General features: G+C 50.9%; 1 protein-coding gene across 11 annotated transcripts in view; it reads right to left on the reverse strand.

Moving 5' to 3' along the window:
* SAMD4B (sterile alpha motif domain containing 4B) overlaps positions 1-25,140 on the reverse strand; it is a 51,796-nt gene that overhangs the window by 9,305 nt on the left and 17,351 nt on the right. For 4 of the 11 annotated variants that reach the window (XM_032172967.2, XM_032172966.2, XM_058426145.1 and 1 more), the window contains 11 exons: positions 14,385-14,855; positions 8,367-8,606; positions 7,708-7,817; positions 7,463-7,549; positions 6,432-6,771; positions 5,672-5,757; positions 4,171-4,289; positions 3,494-3,692; positions 3,169-3,292; positions 980-1,063; positions 93-772 (listed from right to left, as the gene is read on the reverse strand). In XM_032172967.2, coding sequence (XP_032028858.1) covers positions 744-772; positions 980-1,063; positions 3,169-3,292; positions 3,494-3,692; positions 4,171-4,289; positions 5,672-5,757; positions 6,432-6,771; positions 7,463-7,549; positions 7,708-7,817; positions 8,367-8,606; positions 14,385-14,855 — 1,889 coding nt within the window. In that variant the 3' untranslated portion in view covers positions 93-743. Of the gene's footprint in view, positions 1-92; positions 773-979; positions 1,064-3,168; positions 3,293-3,493; positions 3,693-4,170; positions 4,290-5,671; positions 5,758-6,431; positions 6,772-7,462; positions 7,550-7,707; positions 7,818-8,366; positions 8,607-14,384; positions 14,856-25,140 lie in introns of those variants that run through there. The other 7 variants (XR_009209210.1, XR_009209208.1, XR_009209209.1 and 4 more) reach the window with 2 other exon arrangements.

Here is a 25,140-nt window from a genome sequence, read left to right on the forward strand (position 1 = left end):
AAAGTTCAGGCTCCCCCTGCCACTGTCTTGGCTGAGAGAGAGACCTGGGGATTCTAAAAACGAGAGGAAATGATCAGAGAAAAACCGTTAAGAACTATATAAATATGTATCTTAAATAGGCCTAAGAAATTAATCATAGAGAACCTCTGGTGAACAGGGCCAGGGGAGGTGAGAGAGAGGAAGGTGGCTCCTGTCCTTGGAGAATGTGGGGAACGGTGAAGGGGAAGCAGGGAGAGGAGAGAGAGCTTCCTCTCCTTGCTCTCCTTCCTTCTCCCCAGCTCCTCTCAGTAACATTCTGGAGGGCAGGTTCTCTGCCCTTTGCGTCACCCCAAATGTCAAATGTTTCTGAGCAGGCTCCACAAGGTAGCGGTCAGTTTGTCTCTGGGGAGTCTGCTCCCTTGGGGAGAGGCAGGTGGTCAGCGGTCTGGAGGAGGCAGGGGAGGGATGGGACCAGGTGGGGATGAGGAAGGAAAGGAGAGAGGCAGGCAGTCTGGCCAGTCCCTGCCTCCTTTATCCTGGCTGCCCCCAACTCCCCAGGCCTCAGCAGAGATCCCTCGACGGGCCTGGGAGTGAGCAAGGCATGTGCCAATGTTAAACAAAAGTTAAGAGGGTGAGAGAGTATAAAAATATTAGAATATATAGCTGAGCCAGCCCACCCTCTCGCTGTTGCGGAGAAGCCCGTTGGGGGTTGGCCCCCGCCCGCCGCCCAGGGAGCCTATGGGTGCGCTGGGCTGTGGGTCCCGTCAGATGGTGGAGGTTTTGTCTGTCCCATCTGTGGTAAGAAAGGGAGGAAGGGAGGAAGATCAGGAGCTGGAGGGAGGCCCAAGAAAAGGCACTCAGGTAGCCTGTCATCCCGGTCAGGCCCTCCCTGGAGTCTGGCCTCCCCTGGGGACCCCTCAGGATGACTCTGAGTTGCTCAGATCAGAGGCAGAGACGCTGGGTAGGTGGGAGCTGGGTCAGGGAAAGAGGAAATGCTCACCACCCAAGGCGTGTTCTGTCATGCTCAGACACAGAGACTCCAGAGTGGGATTGATCTCCAGGTCAGGCCCAGGAACTGGGCAGTCTGGGTGGGAGAGAGGAGAATGGGGGTGGTAAGGACCGACTGGACTCGGGTGAAGAGAGCTGGAATGACAAAGGATGCTGGTATAAGAAGGGAGCAAAAGAGATGGAGGGGGAGAGGGAGGAAGGGAAGGAGGTGGACAGGGAGAGAGGCGAGCGTGTCACACCACAGGCAGAGGAGACAATGGCAATGGCAGAGGCTTGGCGATACAGAAAAAGCCTGACTTGCAGACAGTGGAATTGAAACTGAAGGAGCTCCTGGAGGCCACACACAGCCTGCTGTGACTACTCTGGACACAGACTGCCTACTGTCTTGAGCACAGTCTGGGCATCTGTCCTGGACATTGGGCAGCCCCCAAGGCTCCCTGATTGAAGACCTGCTCTGTACTTGGTGCAAAAGCTAAATCAAAACCCTTCCTGTCCCCACTTGGACCTGCTCCTCTAGGCAGGATTCAATCCAGGCAGGCCGGGCAGGTGGGGGCAAAGTAGGACAACCACCATGGGACCTGTCCTCAAACCACACTTCTCAAAAGGGCCTCCTATTCAGGCATCTGGGAAACCACCGACCTCCCTGGGCAGAACTGACCTCCCCCACTACACTGCTTAAACCCTTCCCTGACTCCTCACTGCCATCAGGACAAAGTCCGAGCTGTTTACCTGGGTTTAGTCGACCCAGCTCCCATCTCCACCCTCACCTCTCATCACTGTTCCCTCCGAACCCTGAGCTCATGTTGTATCAGATCACCCAATTGTCTCTCCTTAAAAAAAAAAAAAATTTTTTTTTTGAACTTGGGCAAGACCTTTCTGTCTCAGATTGCTGACTGATGAATAACATCAGCATCCTTACACATACAGTTGAGAGGAGTCAATCAGTGCAGGAGAGCTGTCTAACAAAGCCTGGGACACAGGATACTAGTAAAGAGAATGGTTCTTGTTCATTCCTGCAGTTCATCCACCTGCTTGTTCAACATCATTTATAGATGCCTACTGTGTGTCAAGCCCTGTGCTAGGGTGAACATGATGGATGGGTTCCCCTGGCCTCAACAGATGGCTGTCCACACAACCTCATCAAGTAAGACTCCTGACTGACTTGGAAGTTTATGACATGAATTCTGCAAATCCATGCTCTCTCTCGAGTCAGCCCATTCCAGACGAGCCTTATCTGTCTCTGCAGCCCCGGTGCCCAGCACCATGTGGAGGAGTCAACCCCTCACTTGTTGAGCAGGGCAGGGACCTGTGGTTAGCAAATCTCTAATCTTCCTTTTGCCCACTTGGCCCAACGTCTTTTTGAGATGGGGTCTCACTGTCACCTTGGCTGCAGTGCAGTGGGCACGATCTCTGTTCACTACAGCATTGACCTCCTGGGCTCAAGCGATCCTCCTGCCCCAGCCTCCCGAGTAGCTGGGACTACAGGTGTGTGCCACCACGCCCAGATAATTTCTGTGTTTTTTTTTTGTAGAGATGGGGTTTTGCCATGTTGTCCAGGCTGGTCTCAAACTGATCTACTTGCCTCAGCTTCCCAAAAGTGCTGAAATTACAGGGGTAAGTTACTGTGCCCGCATTTGGCCCAACTTCTGCTCTCCCATCTCCAGGATGGTCTGTAAGCAGAGGTCAAAACAGCCCTCTCACTTCAAACACCTGTTCTAAGAGATGAAGTCCACTGGTTCCTGTGTGGTCACCTGGCGTCTGAAAGAATGCCAGTAGGCTGATGGGCAGGACTCCCCTCCACAGAAATCTCACACTTTAACTGTCCCATCCCCTCAACCCCTTCTAAATCGAGTATTCAATGATCCTGTAAAGAAAGAGATGATGACGGAGACCAACACAGACACTAAGATTATGACATAGGGTGGGAAACATGAGATGGGGTGGGAGTAAGGGGTGAGAGATGACGATTCAGAGGGGTGGGGGCAAGACCTGAGAGATAAAATTGAAGCAGAGGAGGAAAACAACCCCCTACAATTAGGGGAGATGGGTGCAGAGTGGTGTGAGGTATGGGGAGAGGTGCCCAGGCAGTCTGGAAGAACAGTAGACATGAGACCCAGGAGAAAAGAGAAAGGTCAGCTGAGGATGTTGGCCAGGCAGAGTCCCAAGGGTGGGGCACCTCACCTGGAGGGAACATGAGAATGGCCTGGGGTGACGAGTGGACCGGGAGCGAGTGGGTGCGCTGCACAGAGCTGCGGCTCTGACTGGGCATGCTGTTGCTGCCTCCAGGGTTGGCAAACCACAGGTTCTACACAGGTCCCAGAAGAGAGAAAGCAGTGAGTGCGGAAGAGGCCGAGACCCAAGAGTGGTGGAGGTGGTACAGGCCTTCTCCCACTCCCACCCCCGCCACCTCTAAGCTGGGTCCAGACACAGAGTATACAGACATAGACATCCCAGGTACTGCCACCCCAACCCCAGGAGGCCGGGCCCCTGCTTCCAGCCAGCTTACCTGTCGGCCCTGGCCTCCAAGGCTGGGGCTGGTGAGGGCATGTCGAGGGGAGACACCCCCAATGCCCGAGGGGCTCAGGAGGCCCATCCGGCCGGGTGGGAGGGCCCGGGGAGGCATTGGGAACTGCCGCTGGGTACGCCGGGCCACTCCCATCCCCACAGAGCCAGCTATGGGGAGCGAGTTGGAGCCGAATGCCCAGCTGTGAGAGAGCAGAAGGCAGGGTGTTAATTTACATAGATGGGGCCTATCTGTCCACCCCTTCCTCACCTTCCCCAACAACCCCAAGTGGTAGGAGAGAACATAAACCTCCATCACACATTCTGTCCCCATCTGCCCCAAGGGTACCCTCTGGAAGGAGATGGGACATATACAAGGGTTTCCTCACTGTCCACTCAAAACAGTTCTCCAAACTTCAGTTCTCAAGGGAGACATTTCTGTCTCCTCACCTCTGCATACAGGTGAGGAGCAAGGTACATACGAGGGGCCTGCTCATGGGACATGTGTTGTTTTTCAGCTCAGCATCCTATTCTAGTGGGAAATTTTCTTCTGGGAAAGTCACCCAGTGACTGAGTAAAACTAGATTCTCAGCCCAGAACACAATCGCCCCTCTAAGCACGATCTGCTAACCAGCAAAGGCCTATGGAGGGCAGGTCCCTGTAACCTGGCCACCCGCCTACCCTTTCTGCTGCCGGTAGTTCTGCATCTCTAGTGCGGCTTTGCGCGGGAATGTCCGGAGGAGCTTCAGCACTTGCTGTTTCCAGGATAGCAGCCGTTTCTTCTGCGTTTCCGTGAAAGCCTAGAATTGGCAGGGCACGGGTGAAGTAGAGAGGGTGATGTTTCCTTCAGACCTCCCTTCCAGTCTTCCATTCATTTGTTCAAATATTTATTGCCTGGCTGGGCATGGTGGCTCATGCTGTAATCCCAGCACTTTGGGAGGCTGAGGCGGGTGGATCACTTGAGGTCAGGAGTTCGAGACCAGCCTGGACAACATGGTGAAACCCCACCTCTACTAAAAGTACAAAAATTAGCCAGGCATGGTAGTGCGTGCCTGTAATCCTAGCTACTTGGGAGGCTGAGGCAGGAGAATCACTTGAACCTGGTAGGCAGAGGTTGCAGTGAGCCGAGACTGCGCCATTGCACTCCAGCCTGGGCAACAGAGCGAGACTCTGTTTCCAAAAAAAAGATTCATTGCTCATCTACTCTGTGCCTGTGCCAGGCAATTCTGGGATGCAGAGATGACCATGCCCAGAGAGCTTATAGTCTGGTTGTGAGGGAAAGATACATACATAATGATAACTGTGACAAATTATCCCTCCCTGAGGGAGAAGAACAGGAAGCAAAAGAAACTTAAATAAAAATGAGGGGTTGGTAAAGGTGTCCCTGAGGTATAAATGTTTGAACTGAGAGCTGAGGGGTGAGGAGGAGGAAGGGGTACTGTTCCTGATAAAGAGTATGTACGGGCTGGGCGTGGTTGCTCATGCCTATAATCCCAGTACTTTGGGAGGCCAGGGCAGGGGGATCACTTGAGGCCAGGAGTTCGAGATCAGCCTAGGCAATAAAGCAATGCTCCATCTCTAAAAAAGAAAATCGTCACGCCTGTAATCTCAGCACTTTGGGAGGCTGAGGTGGGAGGATCACTTGAGGTCAGTTCAAAACCAGCCAGGGCAACAGTGTGAGACCTCGTCTCTATTTAAAAAAAAAAAAAAAAAAGAGAGAGAGAGGAAGAGTGTGTACAAGGGTTCTGAGAAGAAGCCTCTAAAGCCAACACTGGTAAGATACAAGACTGGAAGGGCTGGCATGTGCCACGTCAGGTAAGGCCCTGTGGGCCACATACAACACAATGGTCTTGAGAATGATGGGGCAGCCTTTCCCTCACTCTGTCGCCCAGACTGGAGTGCAGTGGCACGATCTCGGCTCACTGCAAGCTCCACCTCCTGGGTTCACGCCATTCTCCTGCCTCAGCCTCCCGCGTAGCTGGGACTGCAGGCACCTGCCACCATGCTCGGCTAATGTTTTGTATTTTTAGTAAAGACTGGGTTTCACTGTGTTAGCCAGGATGGTCTCGATCTCCTGACCTCATGATCCGCCCACCTCGGCGGCCAAAGTGCTGGGACTACAGGCGTGAGCCACCACACCTGGCCATCTTTCCCTTTTTGAGTATGCTAGGGAAGGTCTTACCTCATGAGTCAGGCACTTTTCGATGAGCTGGAGGTAACTGGTGATGTTCTCCTCGTCTGGTCGGGACACCAGCAGTTGGGTGCACACTGGGGGACATGAGAAAGGGCAGGAGGTTAGCCCCTAGTATGCCCTCTGCCATGTTCCAGCCTCCAGCTGGCTCGTACACAAGAACAGGAGACTCAGGCTGGATGAGTATCAACTATTAAGTGCTAGCCATGGTATTTAGGTTATCATGAGGATATACAACATAGTGCCTGACACAATCTTGTCACTACACACATTTTTAGCCTTAGAAACCTAAAGCTCAGAGTTGAGTCACTTGCCCCAGGTCCAGATCCAGATCTAGACTGATCTGGATCCAAGTGTAAAGTCTGCTGTATCATGCTGCTTTAGGAAACGCTGAAGCTGTGATAAATTTCACCATCCCCATCCCCTGGACTTCGGTCCCCTCTGAGAGAAATCAATGGACTCCCCTCAATTGCTCACCCTTTACTACATGGAATTTCTTCTGACACACTGCCCCATTTCTGCTCAGCCTGGAGATGCTTTGAGGGGAAGGACTATTATCCACCATCAGCTCAGACATGCCCAAGGGCAAGGGGCCTTGTCACCCTGTCTCGGCTACTCTCCGTACTGTTCCAGTCTCCAGTAGGCTTTACAAAGCCCTGCTCCCACCATCTAACTTGGATTTGATCCCTGGTGCTTGGGTTCACTTGGCTTTCTGCCTCAGGATTTTCTGCTAGGCTGTGGCTGGTCTCACCTTTGCCCATCACCCGTGTAAACTGGCTGGGGATGTCTCCGTCGGCGACGGGAGCCGGGGCAGGCTCACTGCCATCAGCGGGAGCTGGAGCTGGTGGAGGTGGGTAGTTCTCCACAGCTGGAGGGTCCTTGGCCTCGGTGCCCTTGTCTGTGCCAGGGTGGGCTAGGGGAGGCTCAGCACCTGACAGCGGTGGTTCCCCCGGGGCCCCATCCTTGGCAGTAGGGGTGGTGGCGGCGGCAGCCACGGTGGCCTGGAGGACACTGTAGGCCTTGATGGGAGTGATGATGATCTGCTGCAGCTCCTGCAGAGCGTTTCGTAGGTTCCCGCCTTCCAGCACATCCTGGATGGGAGGACACAGCCTGGGGTCACATGCAGACCCTACAACGAGGGACGCAATATCTACACAGAGAGTCAGACAGGGCTTGCAGAAGGCTGGGTAGGACCCTGGGTTCCAACACATAGAGAAGGCATGTGAGGGTACTGCAAGCCCACAAACATACAGGTACACATTTCCTCTTTCCCATTAAGGTGAAGTCCCACAGAACTCACGAAAAGCCAGTCTAATGTTGGAGTCTCAAGGACCCAACAAGGATAGAATCAGAGATTCAGACCTAGACACTGAGCAGGGAAAAATACAAACAGAAGGCAGCGGCAAGGAAATGGAATCAGATGTGGAAGGAAAATGAGTTTAGAAACAATCAAATGGAAAGAGAGATTGTACAGACAGAGACACTCTGCTCTACCAGAAAGACCAGTAAGAAATGGAAAAGCAAAAGGGGAGAGAAGGTGTAGAGTCAAAAGACAGAGATCCTGGAACCACAAAGCAGGAAAGACAGGGAGGGGAGCCTCTTAGCCACCAGCAAGTGAGCCTTTTGATGCCAGCTTGCATGTGGTCCCTGAAATCTGGGTCCCTAGGGCTGGGGCTTTTGGAGGCCAGATCCGAGGAGTCTGGAGGCCAACTCAGGGCCTTTGGTCTACTGGTACCACCAAGTGGCTGGCTGGCCTTGAAGATGCAGAAACCAGGTCCTCACCTTCTCTAGGGACTTGAGGACGCTCTGTCTCTCACGCAGCTTCTGGATGCTCAGGGCTATCTTGTGGCGGGCACCTTTGGTGACATTCTGTGATAAGGGCAGAAGGGGACAGGAAGCTAGAGATGCGAGGCTGAGATATTTGGGGGCACCCAAATAGAGATCAAGGAGACAGAGGAGGCTTGGGCTGCAAGGATGCCAAACTAGCGCTGCCCCCAGCACCTCCCTGATGGTCCCTTTGGCTTCACCTGAGACTCCAGGTGCTGCTCAGTCAGTGTCATCATCTCCTCGTAGCTCATCTGTGAGAAGAGGGCTGCATACTTGTGCAAGCGGAGGCTCTTGAGCCATGAGGGCACATCTTTGGCAAAGGAGGGAGAGTGAAAGGTCAGGAGTTTGGCCTAGATTACCAGGGTAAAGGAAAAGTTGTGGGGATAAACCCACAGGAAGCCTCAAAAGATGCAAAAAATTGGGAGGGGGTTAGGGGGAGCTAAGGTTCCATCAGCTCCTTCTTCATCTGCCTAGCCAGACCCTCTCAGGTAGCCTTCCCTGGGAAGGCCATCTGACCCTTCTAAGCTACTCGGCTGGATGTGTACCAGAATGACCTCACTGATTGCTCCAAAACTCTTGCTGGAACCTCTGTTCCATCAGTTAGCTGTGTCCCGGCTTCCTTGTCAGACTGGGGTGTGTGAAGACTGGGGGCTCCTCCCCAGTCAGACCAGAACTTGTTAGGGTAGATGTGGGGTCTCTCTGCTTAGTCTTGAGCCCTAAAAGCAGGGACTACCTACTCCCCTCAGACATGTCCCCTCCTCAGAGGGGTAAGCAGGTGTCAGCTACAAGCTCCTTTCTGTCCTCTAAGCTCTGCAGAAGCCCCTGGAAAAGGGTCCTGGTGCTGCTGTCCCCAATGTACCTTTCATGCCACTGCCATCCTCCTGGAAAGTGTTCCGGCTGGAGCCCTGCTCCTCTGTCTGCTCACTGCCAGAGGAGGCCACGCTGCTCTGGGGCGAGAGAGGTGCGTGATCGGGCGTGGTAAAAGCAGCCCGGGCCCCAAGCTCCTCTGGACTCGGCCACTCACCAGGGACCTGGGGGCTTGTAGGGATGAGCGACATGGAGCGCTTCAGTGGGCTAGGGTGGATTTGGCAGGGGAGACCTGGCCAGAGTGGGAGAAAAGCAAAAGATTAGACCTGGGGACCCAACCACAGGAGACCAACCCCTGCCATCAGTGCCAGGATGACAGTTTGGCCCCATAACCTGCCAAGAGGAAGGGACCTGGGGTCCAAGGGTAACTGCCTACCAGATATACCTCATTCTCTTACCTCCAACACCCAACCCATCAGCAAGCTGCCAGCCACTTTCCTGAATTTCTCCAGTTCCGCTGGCTCAAGCCACCAGCACTCCTGGCAGGAATTACTGCCACAGCCTCCTCACTGGTTTCCTGCCTTCACTCTTGCCTCCTACAGTCCAAGCCCCTCACAACAGCCATAAAGATCCTTCTAAAAATGCACATCTGACCGAGCTTGACTCCTGCTCAAATCCCTGTGACTTCCCTTCATAGTGGGAACAAAATACAAATGCTTCCACATGCCTAAAAGGCCATGCAGGACCTGGCCCCTGCTCCTCTCCCACAACCCACCACTTGGTTCATGCCTCTCTAGCCTTTGCCTCCTCCCAAACTCCCCTTTGTTCCTGAAACACTCAAGGTTGTTCCAGCCTCAGGACTTCTGGACTTGCTCTTTCTTCTTACCTTCTTGATCTCAGCGGTTGGCTCCCTCAAGTCTCATCTCAAGAGTCACCTCCTCTGAGGCCTACCCTAAACCCTTAATCTGAAGTCACTGCCCACCTCTGCTGCCCCAATCCCAGTCACTCTATCACATTACTGTCTTGTCTTTTTTTTTTTTTTTGAGACGCAGTCTCGCTCTGTTGCCCAGGCTGGAGTGCAGTGGTGCAATCTCAGCTCACTGCAAACTCCGCTTCCCAGGTTCACGCCATCCTCCTGCCTTGGCCTCTCCGAGTAGCTGGGACTACAGGCGCCTGCCACCACGCCCGGCTAATTTTTTGTATTTTTAGTAGAGACGGGGTTTCACCGTGGTCTCGATCTCCTGACCTCGTGATCTGCCCACCTCGGCTTCCCAAAGTGCTGGGATTACAAGCATAAGCCACTGCGCCCGGCCTGTCTTGTCTTTCTTACAGCACCTATCACGACCTGAAATTATCAAGTTATTTGTTTACTTTCTTAAAAATTCATTTAGTTTTTTGAGATGGAGTCTCGCTCTGTCACTAGGCTGGAGTGCGGTGGCACGATCTGGGCTCACTGCAACCTCCGCCTCCCGGGTTCAAGCAATTCCCCTGCCTCAGCCTCCCGAGTAGCTGGGACTACAGATGCCTGCCACTACGCTCAGCTAATTTTTTTGTATTTTAGTAGAGGCGGGGTTTCACCATGTTGGTCAGGACAGTCTCAATCTCCTGACCTCGTGATCCGCCCACCTCGGCCTCCTAAAGTGCTGGGATTACAGGCGTGAGCCACTGCGCCCAGCCTGTTTACTTATTAACTATACCCCCTGCTAGAATAGAAGACCTGTGACAGCAGGAACCTGTCCCATCTTAAACATCATTATATCTTGTAATGAATGAAGTATGTAAGCTGCTTCCTCAACAAGCCTGTTATGGGGCCTCACTACCTCCCATTTTTTTCTGCAGTGAGCCCAAACTGGCCACTCATGAGGCCTGGTGACTCAGGGTGATCCCAGGTCCTCTTCTGAAGGATGCTCCATACCCTCTGTCCATCCCAAGTCTGAGGCTGGCAAAGGAATCCAACTTGATTTTTTTTTTGAGATGGAGTTTTGCTCTGTTGCCAGGCTGGAGTGCGGTGGCACAATCTCGGCTCACTGCAGCCTCCACCTCCTGGGTTCAAGCGATTCTCCTGCCTCAGCCTCCCGAGTAGCTGGGACTACAGGTGCCTGACACCATGCCCAGCTAACTTTTTTTTGTATTTTTAGTAGAGACAGGGTTTCACTATATTGGTCAGGCTGGTTTCGAACTCCTAACCTCAGGTGATCCACCTGCCTTGGCCTCCCAAAGTGCTGGGATTACAGGCGTAAGCCACCCGTGCCCGGTCATATATATATATTTTTTAGAGATGGAATTTCACTCTTGTGGCCCAGGCTGGAGAGCAGTGGCACAATCTCGGCTCACTGCAACCTCTGCCTCCCGGGTTCCAGTGATTCTCCTGCCTCAGCCTCCTGAGTAGCTGGCATTACAGGCGCCCAACACCATGCCCGGCTAATTTTGTATTTTTTTAGTAGAGACGGTTTCTCCATGTTGCTCAGGCTGGTCTTGAACTCCCGACCTCAGGTGATCCGCGTGCCCTGGCCTCCCAAAGTGCTGAGATTACAGGTGTGAGCCACCATGCCTGGCCTCCAACTTGATTTTTAACCACTCCCAAGACAGGGCAGGTTCCCATGAGCTCCCAGACCTTTAACTGTGCTTTTCCCTCTGCCTCGCTCACTTCACCAACTCTTCTCCATCAGCCATTTCTCCCTTCATGCCTCGGTCATGTAACCCTCTGCTGCTGCCTCAGGCCTGGCGCTTGCTGCCCTCCTCACTAGCCTCCCTCTCGCACTGAACTGTGGGTCCATGGAGAATGGCAGCCCAGCCCAATTACTTCTGCAATCCCATGATCAGGCACAGAGCATGATACACAGAAATCCTTCCCACGGAGTTTCATAAAGGACAAAAGGGTGCTAAGAGGGCCTCTGAGCTCCACCTGTGGCATCCAGAAGTACCCCAAGTCAGCCTAGACAAAAAGAAATGAAACAAAGCCAACGAGCCTCACCCTGGGTAGGTGAGGACATCAAGGCCCAGGGAGCTGAAGCCCTTTGCCCCAGTTCCCACAGGAGTTGACAGGCTGAGACAGAGCCCAAGCCTTGTTTCTGATGGAAAGGCTGGGGTTCCTGCCAGTGCTACAGTGACACCCAGCCCAGGAAGGAGGGCTAGCCTGGTGCAGGCCCCAGAGCATCTTCCCTCAGCTGTGACAATACTAATGCTCCTGGCTAAGGAAGTCACCTAAGGGACAGGGCAAGGCAGTGGCCCACCCTTAATACCAGTTTCTGCCCTACCCCAGAGCATCTGGGGTCCTCTTCCCAGGAGTTCTTCAGCCTCTAGACTCCCTCAGCCCTGGTTTCTGTCCCCACTCAGCACTCTTGGGGAACATGGCACACTCTGGGCCCTGGGGGACTGAGGAATCCTCAAGACAGGCCTTTTTGCCTGTTTTGGTGTCTCTGGCCTCCTTCTCTCTCCCTTCTCAGCCAAGAAGTGGGCAGGAGAGGCTGAGAGGCAGGAAATTACCCTGACTGGAATGATCGTGCAGTTCCTGAGGAGCCCTGCTTGGCTCCGCACTGGGGTGGAGGCTGGCCACAGCATGAGAATGACAAAAACAAGAATGCCGGCCAGAGATCCAGGGCCTTGCACTCTCCAAGAAATCCTGATCTGTTCTTGGCAGCACCCCAAACCCAAGCTGCCTGCCCTCAAAGGCCAATCCTTGCTCCCCACTCAAAAATATTTTAATGATTTCCTGCTTCCTGCAACTGCCTGGAATCCAAAAGCTTCTCCTGTCCTTCAACGCCTCCCAGAATGTAGCCTTCACACACTGAGGTCTGAGGGTAAAGACGGGCCTGAGTTCAAATCCTGACTCTGACTCTGTCGCCTCTGTGTGATCTTGGGCAAGTCACTTCATTCGCCTCTCTGCCTCTATTTCCGCATGAAGTCCTTAGCAGAGGGATAGGCACATGGTAAGCACAAGTCTCTGCTACTGTTATTGCTCACTCAAATCCACCCCAGCCAGATCTGTCTATATACTGTGCCCTCTAATTTTCCACCCCGTGCTTATTTCATGCTGCGCCTTCTACTTGGAATGCCCAATTTCTTTTCCTCTTTTGGTCCAAACCCCTATCAACATTGTTCAATCTTCGTCCTTTAATGGCAGCTGGGGTCCCCATGATGGGGAGCACACAAGGTATGAAGAGAAAGAAATTTATAGGCACCCTGCATGGGTGACCCCTCCCCTTGGTGAGGGCTTAGCATCTCCAGGAAGGGTACTTTTTGGTGGAGGTAGTGTAGCATAGTAGTTCAGAGTATGAGGTCTATAGCCAGAATGCCTGGCTTTAAACCTTGAGTTTATATGTATAAAGTTCTTAGAATAACTCCTAGTAAAGACTAAGCACTCAATGTTTTTTTTTTTTTTTTGCGATGGGGTCTCGCTCTGTCGCCCTGGCTGGAATGCAATGGCATGATCTTGGCTCACTGCAACCTCCGCCTCCTGGATTCAAGCGACCCTCCTGCCTCAGCCCCCCAAGTAACTGGGATTACAGGCACGCGCCACCATACCCAGCTAATTTTTATATTTTTAGTAGAGATGGGGTTTCACCATGTTGGTCAGGCTGGTCTCGAGCTCCTGACCTCAGGTGATCTGCCTGCCTCGGCCTCCCAAAGTGCTGGGATTACAGGCATGAGCCACCATGTCCGGACTAGCACTCAATATTTTTCGCCTAGAATGATCATTATTAATACATCCTCCCATCCTGGAACTGTGATGCTCCATGACTGGAAAATGAGGTCCAAGACACCTCAGGTTGCTAAGTTTCCTGAAACTGACCTTCTACCCCTCTATCTTCCCAGGTTCTCACCAGCAACTGGGAGGGAGGCAGATGGACCAGAATAGCCACACTAACTGGGGGAAAAACAGGCGCAAGGAGTAACTGATAAGCACCAGGTACCAGACAGCAGGGCATTAGGGACCTGAGGTTACCCCCATCCACTGACACATGTGACATTTCACTGCCACTCTCTCGTCTTGCTTTAAACCTGTGCCTGCTGAAGGTGACTAGTCATTCTGAGGTTTACATCCTGAACCCCCTCCCTCACCCTGGGTCAGGTCATGCTGCCTTACCATGGCTTGGAAAATCCACCCTCCCTTACCCTGTACATTTCAAAAAGTCACTGGGATACCAATAACTCCTGCTCACTCCCGCCTGTAGGGCTTTTACTAAGAGAGTTCTTTCAAACCTGCTTAGTTGGCAGGACAGTGTAGTGGTCAGAGGCAGGCTCTGGCATCAGACTGGTTGGGTCTGTTCCACTACTTGTTCTATGTGTGACTTTGAACACATCACTTCACCCCTGAGTCCCAGTGTCCTGATCTGTTGAATAGGGCTAATGATATGGTTGTGATGCGGATTGAGATCATACCTGAAAAGTGTCTATAAAAGTACCTAGCATAGTCAATGCTGAAAAATGTTACCTACTATTACAAATACCTTGCAGCATGAGTTTTGTCTTATATAGACAGTGTTCTCAGAAACAAAGCTGTAAACTGAGGCCAAATACATAAAATCCATAATGTTGTCTGAACTGGAAGGGATCTCAGATGATGGTATGCACACCTCCATCAAGCGTCATAGCCTGAAGCCCTTAGAGGCCAGGTATATATCAGAAATGCCCAAAGGTGGTTGGTGGGAGCAGAGGCGGATTAGGGCACTTGTGCAGGGTCTAAAAGGCATGCTCAATATTAAGCTCTATATTATTGCTGCCACTAGGAAAACAGGTCTTGTTGAGTTGCTAGATCTTTTGACTTCTCAAGAGAGGCTGGAAATCTCATTTTTAGGGAAAAATTCTTGATTCTTTATACTACCCACATTTATTCAAAAACCCAACCCAACAAAACAAAACAAAACCAACGTATGGGTTCAATAAGACATGTCTGTAGGTCAGATTCAGCTCTGGGAAAGCCAGTTCACAGCCTCTGTATTGCCTCATAAAGTTGAGGCCTACAGCTTACGTGACTTGTCTAATGCCACAGAGCGAGGGAGCTCTCAGTGAGCCTGGTCCAACCCTTTTCAAGTAGGCATGGCCTTCTGGGACACCCCCCGCCACTTACCTGTGTTTGCATTGCTCCCAATACTGTTGACGGCTGGCGGCACTGAGCTGGATGGGTGGAAGGGCACATGTCCATTTTCCCGGGGTGGCTTGTCCTGCCAGCCTGGCCCTGCCTCCCCAGGGCCCAGCTCTGCAGGCCCCCCCCACTCATCTGAGCCTTGGCGTGAATGGTAGGAGGGCTCTGGCCGGGAGCGGAAGCCACTAGCCAACCGCTCTTCCAGGTGGCTCAGCCAGAGGGCCAGTGCGTTGCGGTCCTCCAGTGTGGTGGCTGGGTGGATGAGGGCATAGGAAAGCAGCTGGCGGCTCTCCTCGATGAAAGCATTGCTCTCGATTGAGTAGGCCAGCACTTTCTGCAGTAGCCTCATGTACTCCGACTTGGCCTCTGTGTTGCCTGGCTGAAGCAGGGGAAGGTGGGACAGCAGGAGGGACACCACCTTCTCTTTGGACTCCTGCTGCCACTGGCTGACGATGGCTACAGAAGGGATAAGAAGAAATGTCAGGAGAGCCAGGGTGGGGTACTCCTATTCACCTGAGAGCACTGCCTATGTCCTATTCCCTCAGCTCCAATCTCCTTTTCATAACGATCTTCTTTTCATAACTCCCAACCTTATCCCTCATATAGGTGAGATCAAACACACTGACCCTGCCTCTGGAGTAATTTTTGTCTTATTTTTTTTAAGAGATGGGGTCTCACTATGTTGCCCAGGCTGCAGTGCAGTGGCTATTCACAAGTGCAATCCCACTATTGATCAGCACGGGAGTTCTGACCTGCTCCATTTCCAAACTGGGCCAGTTCACCCCTCCTTAGGCAACCTGGTGGTCCCCCACTCCTGGGAGGTCACCATATTGGGGTCACACTTAGCGCAGACACCCAATCAGCATAGCACACTATAGCCCAGAACTCCTGGACTCAGGCAATCCTCTTGCCTCAGCCTCCCAAGTAGCTGGTACTACAGTCATGTGTCCACCACACCTGGTGTAGAGTAATTTTTCTTCGTTCTATCACTCCTGTTCTCAGAAACCTGCAGTGTCTCCCAATCAGCCAAACTTGCTACTCTGGAATCTGAACTCCTCCTATCTCCAGGCCTGCTCTCATGCTTTATCTCCATGACTCCTTCCTCCATTCTTCATGGCCTCTATGCCATTTCCCTGTCAAAAAGCAGTCTCCTTCCTGAATGGAGAAGGCAGTGGTATATGGTAGTTAAAAGCTTGAGCTCTGGAATCAGATGGTCTAGACACCCTAGATTACTAGGTAGATCTTGGTAAGTTACCTTGAACCTCACTGAGCACTAAATTATCTGTGAAATTTTGGAGATAATTACAGTATCCAATTCACAGTGTTGCTTTGAGATTCAATGAGCTAGCAAAGAACGCAAAGTGGTCCGGCGACATAATAAATGCTTGCTATTGTTTTTTAACTGGTCTCTCTGCTTCTAGATTCTCCCCTTCCAGTCGATCCCATACATCCAGATGCATTTATCTTCCTAAATCACAACAGGATGTCATGCTCCTGACCAGCAGTTTATAATGGCAACCAGCAAGCACCAACAGACTCAAGTCCAAGAACTCCTAGCCTAACATCACCTTCATTTCCAGGGCACCCTCCATCTCCCATTCCTCCAGATAAAGACTCAGCTCAGGATATCTCCCCATCTTCCTTGGGGTTCTCTCCACAGTATGTATTTATCCAAGTTCCACACCTTGGCTGAGATTCAAGGTTTTGGCCCGCAACAACCTCCTTCCTCCTATACAAATTCTCTTTTGTAGATGGCCTTTTACTGCCTTCCTCCAGGAAGCATTCCCTGGCTGTTCTATGCCATGGTCATCTTGACCTCTCCTTTCTATCCCACTGTGTGAGGACCTGAGTCTACCCTGTGGAGATAAGCCAGGTTTCCCTTATTTTTTTTTTTTTTTGAGGCAGAGTCTCGCTCTGTTGCCCAGGCTGGAGTGCAGTGGCGCGATCTCGGCTCACTGAAAGCTCCACCTTCTGAGTTCACGCCATTCTACTGCCTCAGCCTCCCAAGTAGCTGGGACCACAGGCGTCCACCATGCCCGGCTTATTTTTTGTATTTTTAGTAGAGACAGGGTTTCACCGCATTAGCCAAGATGGTCTCAATCTCCTGACCTCGTGATCCACCCGCCTTGGCCTCCCAAAGTGCTGGGATTACAGGCGTGAGCCACTGCGCCCGGCCTCAGGTTTCCCTTTTCAACCCACAAGGGAGGTCCCTAAGAATATGGCCCCAGGCTGGCCACATCAAAGAAGGCTTGGGTAGGAACTGTTACAAGTCTGACTCTCCCCCTCAAAGACCTTATTAGCACTGGACGTTGGTGGCTCACGCCTGTAATCCCAGCACTTTGGGAGGCTGAGGCAGGTGGATCACCTGAGGTCAGGAGCTAGAAACCAGCCTGGCCGACATGGTGAAAGCCTGTCTCTACTACAAATACAAAAATTAGCCGGGCATGGTGGTGGATGCCTGTAATTCCAGCTACTTGGGAGGCTGACGCAGGAGAATCACTTGAACTCGGCAGGTGGAGGTTGCAGTGAGCCAAGATTGCGCCACTGCACTCCAGCCTGGGGGCAAAGTGAGACTCCGTCTCAAAAAAAAAAAAAAAAAAGAAAAAAAACCTCGTTAGCACTTCTGTGACTAGCTAAACAGGGTGGAAGATGGAGATAATGCTGACAGGACAAGGAGAGGGAGAAAAAATATCAATACTTGGGAAAAGAGACAAAGATTTAGGTCTGAGGCGAACTACGCTCTCACCCTTGGGCAACTGAGCTCACACCTGTAGCCAAGGTGATGATTTATCAATATCTCACAAAGGAGTTCTGAGAGATGTGCTAATGGTGAGGTCTTGGAAATGGGCAAAGGAGCTGGCTCTAACCAGACAGAGCTAGGACCCTAAAGAGTGGGTGATGAAAAGGAATAGGCAGAGATGTGGCATATGTCCCTTCACCACCACTTACTGGCCATGTGACTCTGGGCAAGTGTGATCACTTCACTGAGCTCTATTTTCTCTATCTGTAAAGTGGAGCCCAGAATCATTCCTACCTGGCATGGCTGCTATGAATTATGTGAGGCCACAGCATAGAGTAAGTCCTCAGTAAACACTAGCTGCTTTTACTAGTATCGTGGTTATTATATCTTACTGTGTCTCTCTCCTTTCAAATACACACAGAGATTCTAAAGGCACAAGCCAAATCTCTGGGCCCAGGAAACCAAGACATCTGAGGGTCTTTCAACCCAAGTTCCTTAGGCCTTTACGATTCCAAGGACATCTAACATGCTTCAGGACTGACTTAAAAAAAAAAAGTTCCATGGACTTCTGGTCTCCTCTGCCCACACTGAAGAATGGACACCTGGACTTGCATACAAACTCACAAATGTCCTCTCTGTAGCCCTGTTTCTCTCTTAATGATCCCCTTAGAACTCTGTGGCCTAGAATTCACATACGCTCCTAATTCTGCTTAAGTTTGTAGCCTTCGGAAAATGAATCTCACACAATTCCTAACTCCTGGCTATAAAGACTGTGCATTTTCTTGGCCTGGGGCTCTCTGCTCTAAGCTTCCTAGAGAGAACACCTGTTTGTTAGTTTTTGTTTTCTATTTTTTTGAGATGGAGTCTCGCTCTATTGCCCAGACTGGAGTGCAGTGATCTCAGCTCACTGCAACCTCTGCCTCCGGGTTCAAGTGATTCTCCTGCCTCGGCCGCCCAAGTAGCTGAGATTACAGGCGTGCACCACCATGCCTGGCTATTTTTTTTTTTTTTTTTTTGACGGAATCTCACTTTGTTGCCCAGGCTGGAGTGCAGTGGCACAATCTCGGCTCACTGGAACCTCTGCCTCCGGGGTTCAAGCGATTCTCCTGCCTCAGTCTCCTGAGTAGCTGCGATTACAGGCACGTACCATGACATCTGGCTAATTTTTATATTTTTAGTGGAGGGGGCATTTAACCATGTTGGCCACACTGGTCTGGAACTCCTGACCTCAGGTGATCCTCCCACCTTTCCTCCCGAAGTGCTGGGATTATAGGCGTTAGCCACCATGTCCCGCCTGTTACCTTCTTCACTATGTTGGCCAAGCTGGTCTCAAATTCCTGATCTCAAATGATTTGCCCACCTTGGCCTCCCAAAGTGCTAAGATTATAGGCATGAGCCACTGTGCCTAGCCAAGGGAACACCTGTTAAATCCATTCATTCAAAGTCATCAACTCATACTATGTCTATGGCATTGGTTAAAATTAATAGTAGAACCAATACCACTATTGCTGTTGCTACTACTGACAACAGCAATAACGTACAACACTTTCAGAATGAAGTGATACTGTTTATTGAGCATTTACTATGTTGCTACTACTGACAATAGCAATAATGTACGACACTTTCAGAATGAAGGATACTGTTCATTGAGCATTTACTATGTGCCATTCACTATGCTAAAAATATGATTGCTTTTCGTCCCTGTTTTAATCCTGTTTTAGCGTGCTCATCTTGCAGGTGAGAAAAGATTTGGAAAGGTGAGGTCACACACCCCAAATGACAGAGCCCGTAAGGCGACACAGCTGAGATCTGAATCCAGACTCTGTGTGCCTCCACTTTTTGTTTTTTTTTGAGATGGAGGCTTGCTCTGTTGTTCAAGTTGGAGTGCAGTGGCATGATCTCGGTTCACTGCAACCTCCACCTCCTAGATTCAAGCAATTCTCCTGCCTCAGCCCCCACCAGTGGCTGGGATTACAGGCGTGCGCCACCACACCTGGCTAATTTTTGTATTTGGAGTAGAGATGGGCTTTCGCCATACTGGCCAGGCTAGTCTCAAGCTTCTAAACTCAGGTGATCCACCTGCCTCGGCCTCCCAAAGTGCTGGGATTAGGTGTGAGCCATGGTGTCTGGCAGGGAGGGACTTTTTTTTTTTTTTTTGAGACGGAGTCTCAGTCTCTGTCACCCAGGCTGGAGTCTGTCACCCAGGCTGGAGTGCGGTGGCACGATCTCGGCTCACTGCAAGCTCCGCCTCCCGGGTTCACACCATTCTCCTGCCTCAGCCTCCTGAGTAGCTGGGACTACACGTGCCCGCCACCATGACAGGCTAATTTTTTTTTGTTTGTTTTTTTTTAATTTATTTTTTTGGTATTTTTAGTAGAGACGGGGTTTCACCGTGTTAGCCAGGATGGTCTCGATCTCCTGACCTCGCGATCCACTCGCCTCGGCCTCCCAAAGTGCTGGGATTCTAGGCGTGGGCCACTACACCCAGCCAGGGGGGAACTTTTTACCCACGACCTTTTATCTCTCCAATCCCAAGTCTCTCTTCTTCCCTGGCTTTCCAGATCCCCTTCAGCATCTGCCACTCAAAGCTAGGAAACCTCATTCCCTTGTCTGTCTTCACTTGAACCAACTGCCAAGATTATGAAGATCTCCACATCTAAAGATCATTTTCCAAGGCAGAACATGCCTCGCTAAAGTCACAGAACTTTTGTCTTTCCTGCCCTCCCAACTCCACCTGGCACTGGATCAAACGGTAAGAACTCTGTGGTACCCCTGTTTGATAACTTAGTCCTGTAGTTTTCAGTTCTTGATGAGAAAGAAGAAAGACAGTGATTCCCATTAGGGACAGAAAGTCAAGAATGAAAATAAATAAAAATAAAAATAAGTCAAGGATATGCACCCCAGTCAAAAATACACACAGTGGCCTAGGCAGTACGCTTCCTCCTCTGTAAAGTAAGGATTATAAAGCTGCTGAGAAGATGTAGGGAGATGAGGCATGTAAAGCATCTGACAGAGTGTACTCATAGTAAATATTCAGTCTGTGGCTCAGTGACGGGTGTTTTCCTCTCTTCTCCAGTAGAGTCGAGTCAGCCTGCCCCTCCAGCCCTACCCTGACATTCTCAATCACTGTTGTTTAGGCCTTGCAGCGTAGCCAGAGGCATCTGGGACAGAGAGAAGCCTTGTCTAGTCCTTTCCCCACTCCAGAGTAGTGCCAGGACCCCAGGGCTAAGGGACATAGCTTCTTCTCTGGTACTGCCAGGGGACATGACAGAACAGCCCCAAGGGTTGGGCTCAGTGCAGGACCTTGTTCTGCTGCCGAGAAAGGGGAGAGTGTTTTTGGACAAACGGAGGCTGATTCTGGGGAAATGTGTGTTCATGTGTCTGTGTGGTGGTGCTGGGGAGGGCGGGCCTCCCATGACTGAGAAGCATCAGTGAGTACTGGAACTGGTCCAAGGAATTTGTGCAGCCTCAGGCCCCTTGGGGTGAGCCCAGCTGGGGCTACAAATAATGGGTGGGGATGGAACTTCTAGCTTCCTGCCCAGAACAGAAAAAGCCTGGCCCAGAGTGGAGGCACAGCAGAGGCCCAACGAATACCTGCACAATTGAACCCAGATGGTCCCCTGGAAGGTAGTGGTGTACTCTGTCTCAGGTCCTAGCAGAGTATACTAAGTAAGAGCACAAGTTCAACAGGCAAACTTGCTGGGTTCAAAATCTAGCTCTGCCTCCATGACCTAACTCAATATAATTGTGGGCCAGTTCTTTAACCTCTCTGATCCCTGGTCTCTTCTGTGCAATGGGGACTGTAAGGCCTCTACCTCATAGAGTTGTTGTAAAGAGTCAATGAGAAAATCATGCAAAGCGTCTGGCATGTGGTTAAGTGCTCAAGTACATTTTAACTATTATTGTTGTTGCTCCTGGTTGAATCTAAAGCCCATGCTGTTTCAGGGCTGGTGGGAACAGTTCATGTACAAGAGCACATCTGGGCCTTCCCCTTAAGATTCCCGACAGGGGTGGGGAATTTCATACAGTTATTTACCAAAAACAGACACATCTCTGCTTCCTTGGAGCTAGATGTACAACAAGCAATGATGAAATTCTGGAGGTGGGCGGATGGGGGAAGGGACTGGGGAATGCCAAGACGCCAATGGCTGCTTCTCACCAAGCTGCAAACCTGGACTCTGCAAACATGGAGAGGTCGAGGAAGGCTGTGCGTATAAATGTCCTCCTTGGCTATAGTGGCAGCAGGGCAGAGCTGGCCAGGTGACTAGAGCTAAGTAGGTCACGACCCTGGGTCCTGGCAAATTACAGGCACCAAACGAGACTGCCCTAAGAGCAAACCCATTCTTATGTACTGGCCTGGTGCAACAATTGGAGTAGCCTCAGGCACCAGTCAGAGGGGCTAGGGTTTGGCTCTAAACATGACCTTCTCTGCCTCACCCCAGCTCACATGGACACAGGGGAGGGCAGGGGGCTCACATTTTTGTTAGATGAACTGTCAAGCAGAGCCTGAAAGTGGAGGGTGGAGGACAGGGCTGAGCTCTGGTGACTCACTTGCCATTGCCCCTCCTGACCTCAGTTTCCCCACCCAGATTGAATGAGCCAGAGAGAGAGGAGTTTAAACCTGCTAGATATGCAGACTGACTCAGAATAGGAGGTGGGAAGAAAACACAGGAAATGTCTCCCAGGAAGCTACAGGACAATGGAGGGAAGTGGAATTCAGCTCCCCTGACTCTAGTCTCCTCCCTCCTGTCCATAGGAACAGCCTTCTGGTCCAAGTCAGCATCAGAGGAAAGGAGAGGACCAGGGTTATTGTTCTAGCTCCAAAGAGGCAGGAAAGACAGCACCTGGAGAACAAACAGGGATTACAAAAAGGGGCAACCTGGGACCTCTTCTTCCCCGTTCCAGAGACCCTTGGAATATTGCTTTTGTTTCTAGGTGTTGCGCCTCATGTCCTACTTCCATGAAACTGATGCTGGCTGCCTGTGCTGAAGGACTTTCCTATACCTTCCCAGCTGCCTGAGAGGAAGCGACGACCTAGGCCAGGCTTTCCACAGCTATAAGCCCCGACTCCCCACTTCTAGTAGGTCACCCAACAGTATCCTCACCAGCTTCCCGGGCCTACCCAAAATCAGCGTCAGCATCAAGACAAGTGGTTCTCCACTGGGAGCACACAAGAGTCAACCAGGGAGCTTTACATCTCCAGGGATAGGACCTGGGCTTCACATTATTTTTAGAAAGGCCTTGGGGGATTCTAACACAAAGCTAGGGACATACTCACCTAGGTCAGCTCTGTGCTACCTATCTGAGCAGGTACCTGACCTATCTGAGCAGGTCAGCTCTGTGCTACCTGACCTATCAGAGCAGCTATGACCCACACCCAAGGTCTCCCTGGAGAACTGGAGGAAGTAGTAAGGTTGGTTCGGTGGGACATGGAGATACAACCCGACCTCTGACCCCTGATCCCCACCTCACCTCGAAATGTCTGGATTACAGGCTGACCACTGCACCTGGCCGAGACACGGCAATCTTTTATGGAGTCTTACTCTGTTGCCCAGGCTGGAGTACAGTGGCGCAATCTCGGCTCACTGCAAACTCTGCCTCCTGGGTTCACGCCATTCTCCTGCCTCAGCCTCCCAAGTAGCTGGGACTACAGGTACCCACCACCATGCCTGGCTAATTTTTTGTATTTTTAGTAGAGACAGGTTTTCACCATGTTAGCCAGGATGGTCTCAATCTCCTGACCTCGTGATCTGCCTGCCTTGGCCTCCCAAAGTGCTGGGATTACAGGCGTGAGCGACGGCGCCTGGCCAGGCAACTCTTAACTGGGGACTAGTGAACCAACTGAACTCACGATTTGGTTTGTGGAGTAGGTGTGCATCTTTTTGCGGAGGGTGGGGAGGAGGGGAAGATTTTCTGACTGGTCCATCCCGCTAAATATTAAGAACTCTTGCCCTAGAATAATGTGCTGGGCCTCTCCCAAAAGAAAGTAGTATGCTTGGCTGTGGCTCTGTCTTCTTTGGCACATTATTTCAGAGCCCAAGAAGTACGTGGAAAGTACCAGAACAACCCCCTCACCGTCCAAATGGGGATCCTGAGGCCCGAGAGGGTCAGGCAGGACTGACCCAGGTCACAAGAGGTGTTAGTGGAGAGCTGGATCTACAACTCTTGGGTGTCTCATGTCTCACAACAAATGAATCACCCAGCAGGGCATCACCTCTCACACTGCCTAGTGAGCAGAAGAACCTGGGTACTCGTTCCCAGGCCCATACCCTCAGGATTCTGATTCAGTAGGTCTATGGGGGGCAGAAATCTGGATTTTAACAGTCACCTATCCCCAGTGATTCTGAGGATGATGCAAGTTTGAGAAACACTAGGGAGTGGGAAGGCCATAATAACCAGAGGAGAAACAAGAGTATGAACAGCTCCTTCTTTGAGGCAGGTCTCTAGGCCCAGAAAGTAGCACCTTCCTTTACAAATAAGGCAAGTGGGGTTCTACTTGAGGACAGGAGTGAGACAGGAGGCACCTGCTTCTTAGTCTTAGAGCCCTTAGGTCTACTAGAAAACAGGCATTCAAGACTCTACCAGAATTTACCTCTGTGATCACTTCTCTTTCAAGTCATGCTTTGCTCCAGTCCTGGCAAGCTTCCTGCTGACTCTGGAACACACCATGGCCCTCCCTCATTCTAAGTTTTCCTTTCCTCTCCACCCATTTAAGTACCAGCTTGTTATTCTCAGCATCTGATATGGGGCTATGGATAAAAACCTTGATTCATATATTCATTCATCTTTCAATTCATTTCACAGCACTTCTCAACCCTGGCTAGGCATTACCACCAATATCCCACTGCAAACCATCTGGGAATGGGCCTCAGGTTATTTGTATAAAATGCAGCATGTCTTTCAAGGGCAATGTGGTGAGAACAAGTATTTTATTTTATTTTTTTATTATTTTTTTTGAGACGGAGTCTTGCTCTGTCGCCCAGGCTGGAGTGCAGTGGCGCAATCTGGGCTCACTGCAAGCTCCGCCTCCTGGGTTCACACCATTCTCCTGCCTCAGCCTCCTGAGTAGCTGGGACTACAGGCGCCCGCCACCACGCCCGGCTAATTTTTTTGTATTTTTAATAGAGACGGGGTTTCACCGTGTTAGCCAGGATGGTCTCGATCTCCTGACCTCGTGATCCGCCCGCCTCGGCCTCCCAAAGTGCTGGGATTACAGGCTTGAGCCACCGCGCCTGGCCTGGAGAACATATATTTTAATTGCATATACCTTTAAACTAGCAGTTCTGCAGAATCTGAGGAGTTCATCCTAGAGATGTTTAAAGGGTACTCATTACATCACTGTTTGTAAGAGGAAGACCACATGTACCATGTGGAAGAGTCTATTGGTCAAGAACTCTAAAGAACTCTGAAGTCAAATTTGAACTCTACCTCTTATCAATTGTGTGACCCACGGCAAGTCATTTAATATCTCCAGACCTACAGTCTCCTCTGTAAAATGGGGGAGTAACAGGGGAGTACAGAGTTGTTGTGAGGTGTAAATAAATACTTAATGAGATATAGACGTATGTGCTGAATATGGAATGATCTTCAAATCACATTGGTAAGTGAAAAAACCAAACTGGTTAATATGCATGTTTGGCCATATGTATTAAGACAAAACAATGACAAAGCTGGAAGGAGAATATGTATGCATTCATATATGCAGTGAATTTATCTCATAAAACATAAGGAAATGAGAACATGAAGTCTGGAAGAAAAACCTCACTTTCACCTTTTGTACTATCTGATTTTACTACAAGTTGTGAAAACAAAAGCACTAACTAAAAATATTCAAATTACTAAGTACTACTGGTGATTCTGATATACAGCTAAGAGTGGCACCCAGTGGTAATCCAACTGCCTGCTCAGGATGGGGCAGTGGGGATGTGTGACGAAGCTGTGTAAGACACTGGCCTGCCCCACAGGAGCCCCCACTCTAAAGGCAGAGTCATACCACAAACA

The sequence above is a fragment of the Hylobates moloch genome, unplaced genomic scaffold, assembly GCF_009828535.3.
Source record: "Hylobates moloch isolate HMO894 unplaced genomic scaffold, HMol_V3 SCAFFOLD_13, whole genome shotgun sequence".
Taxonomy (NCBI): Eukaryota; Metazoa; Chordata; class Mammalia; order Primates; family Hylobatidae; genus Hylobates; species Hylobates moloch.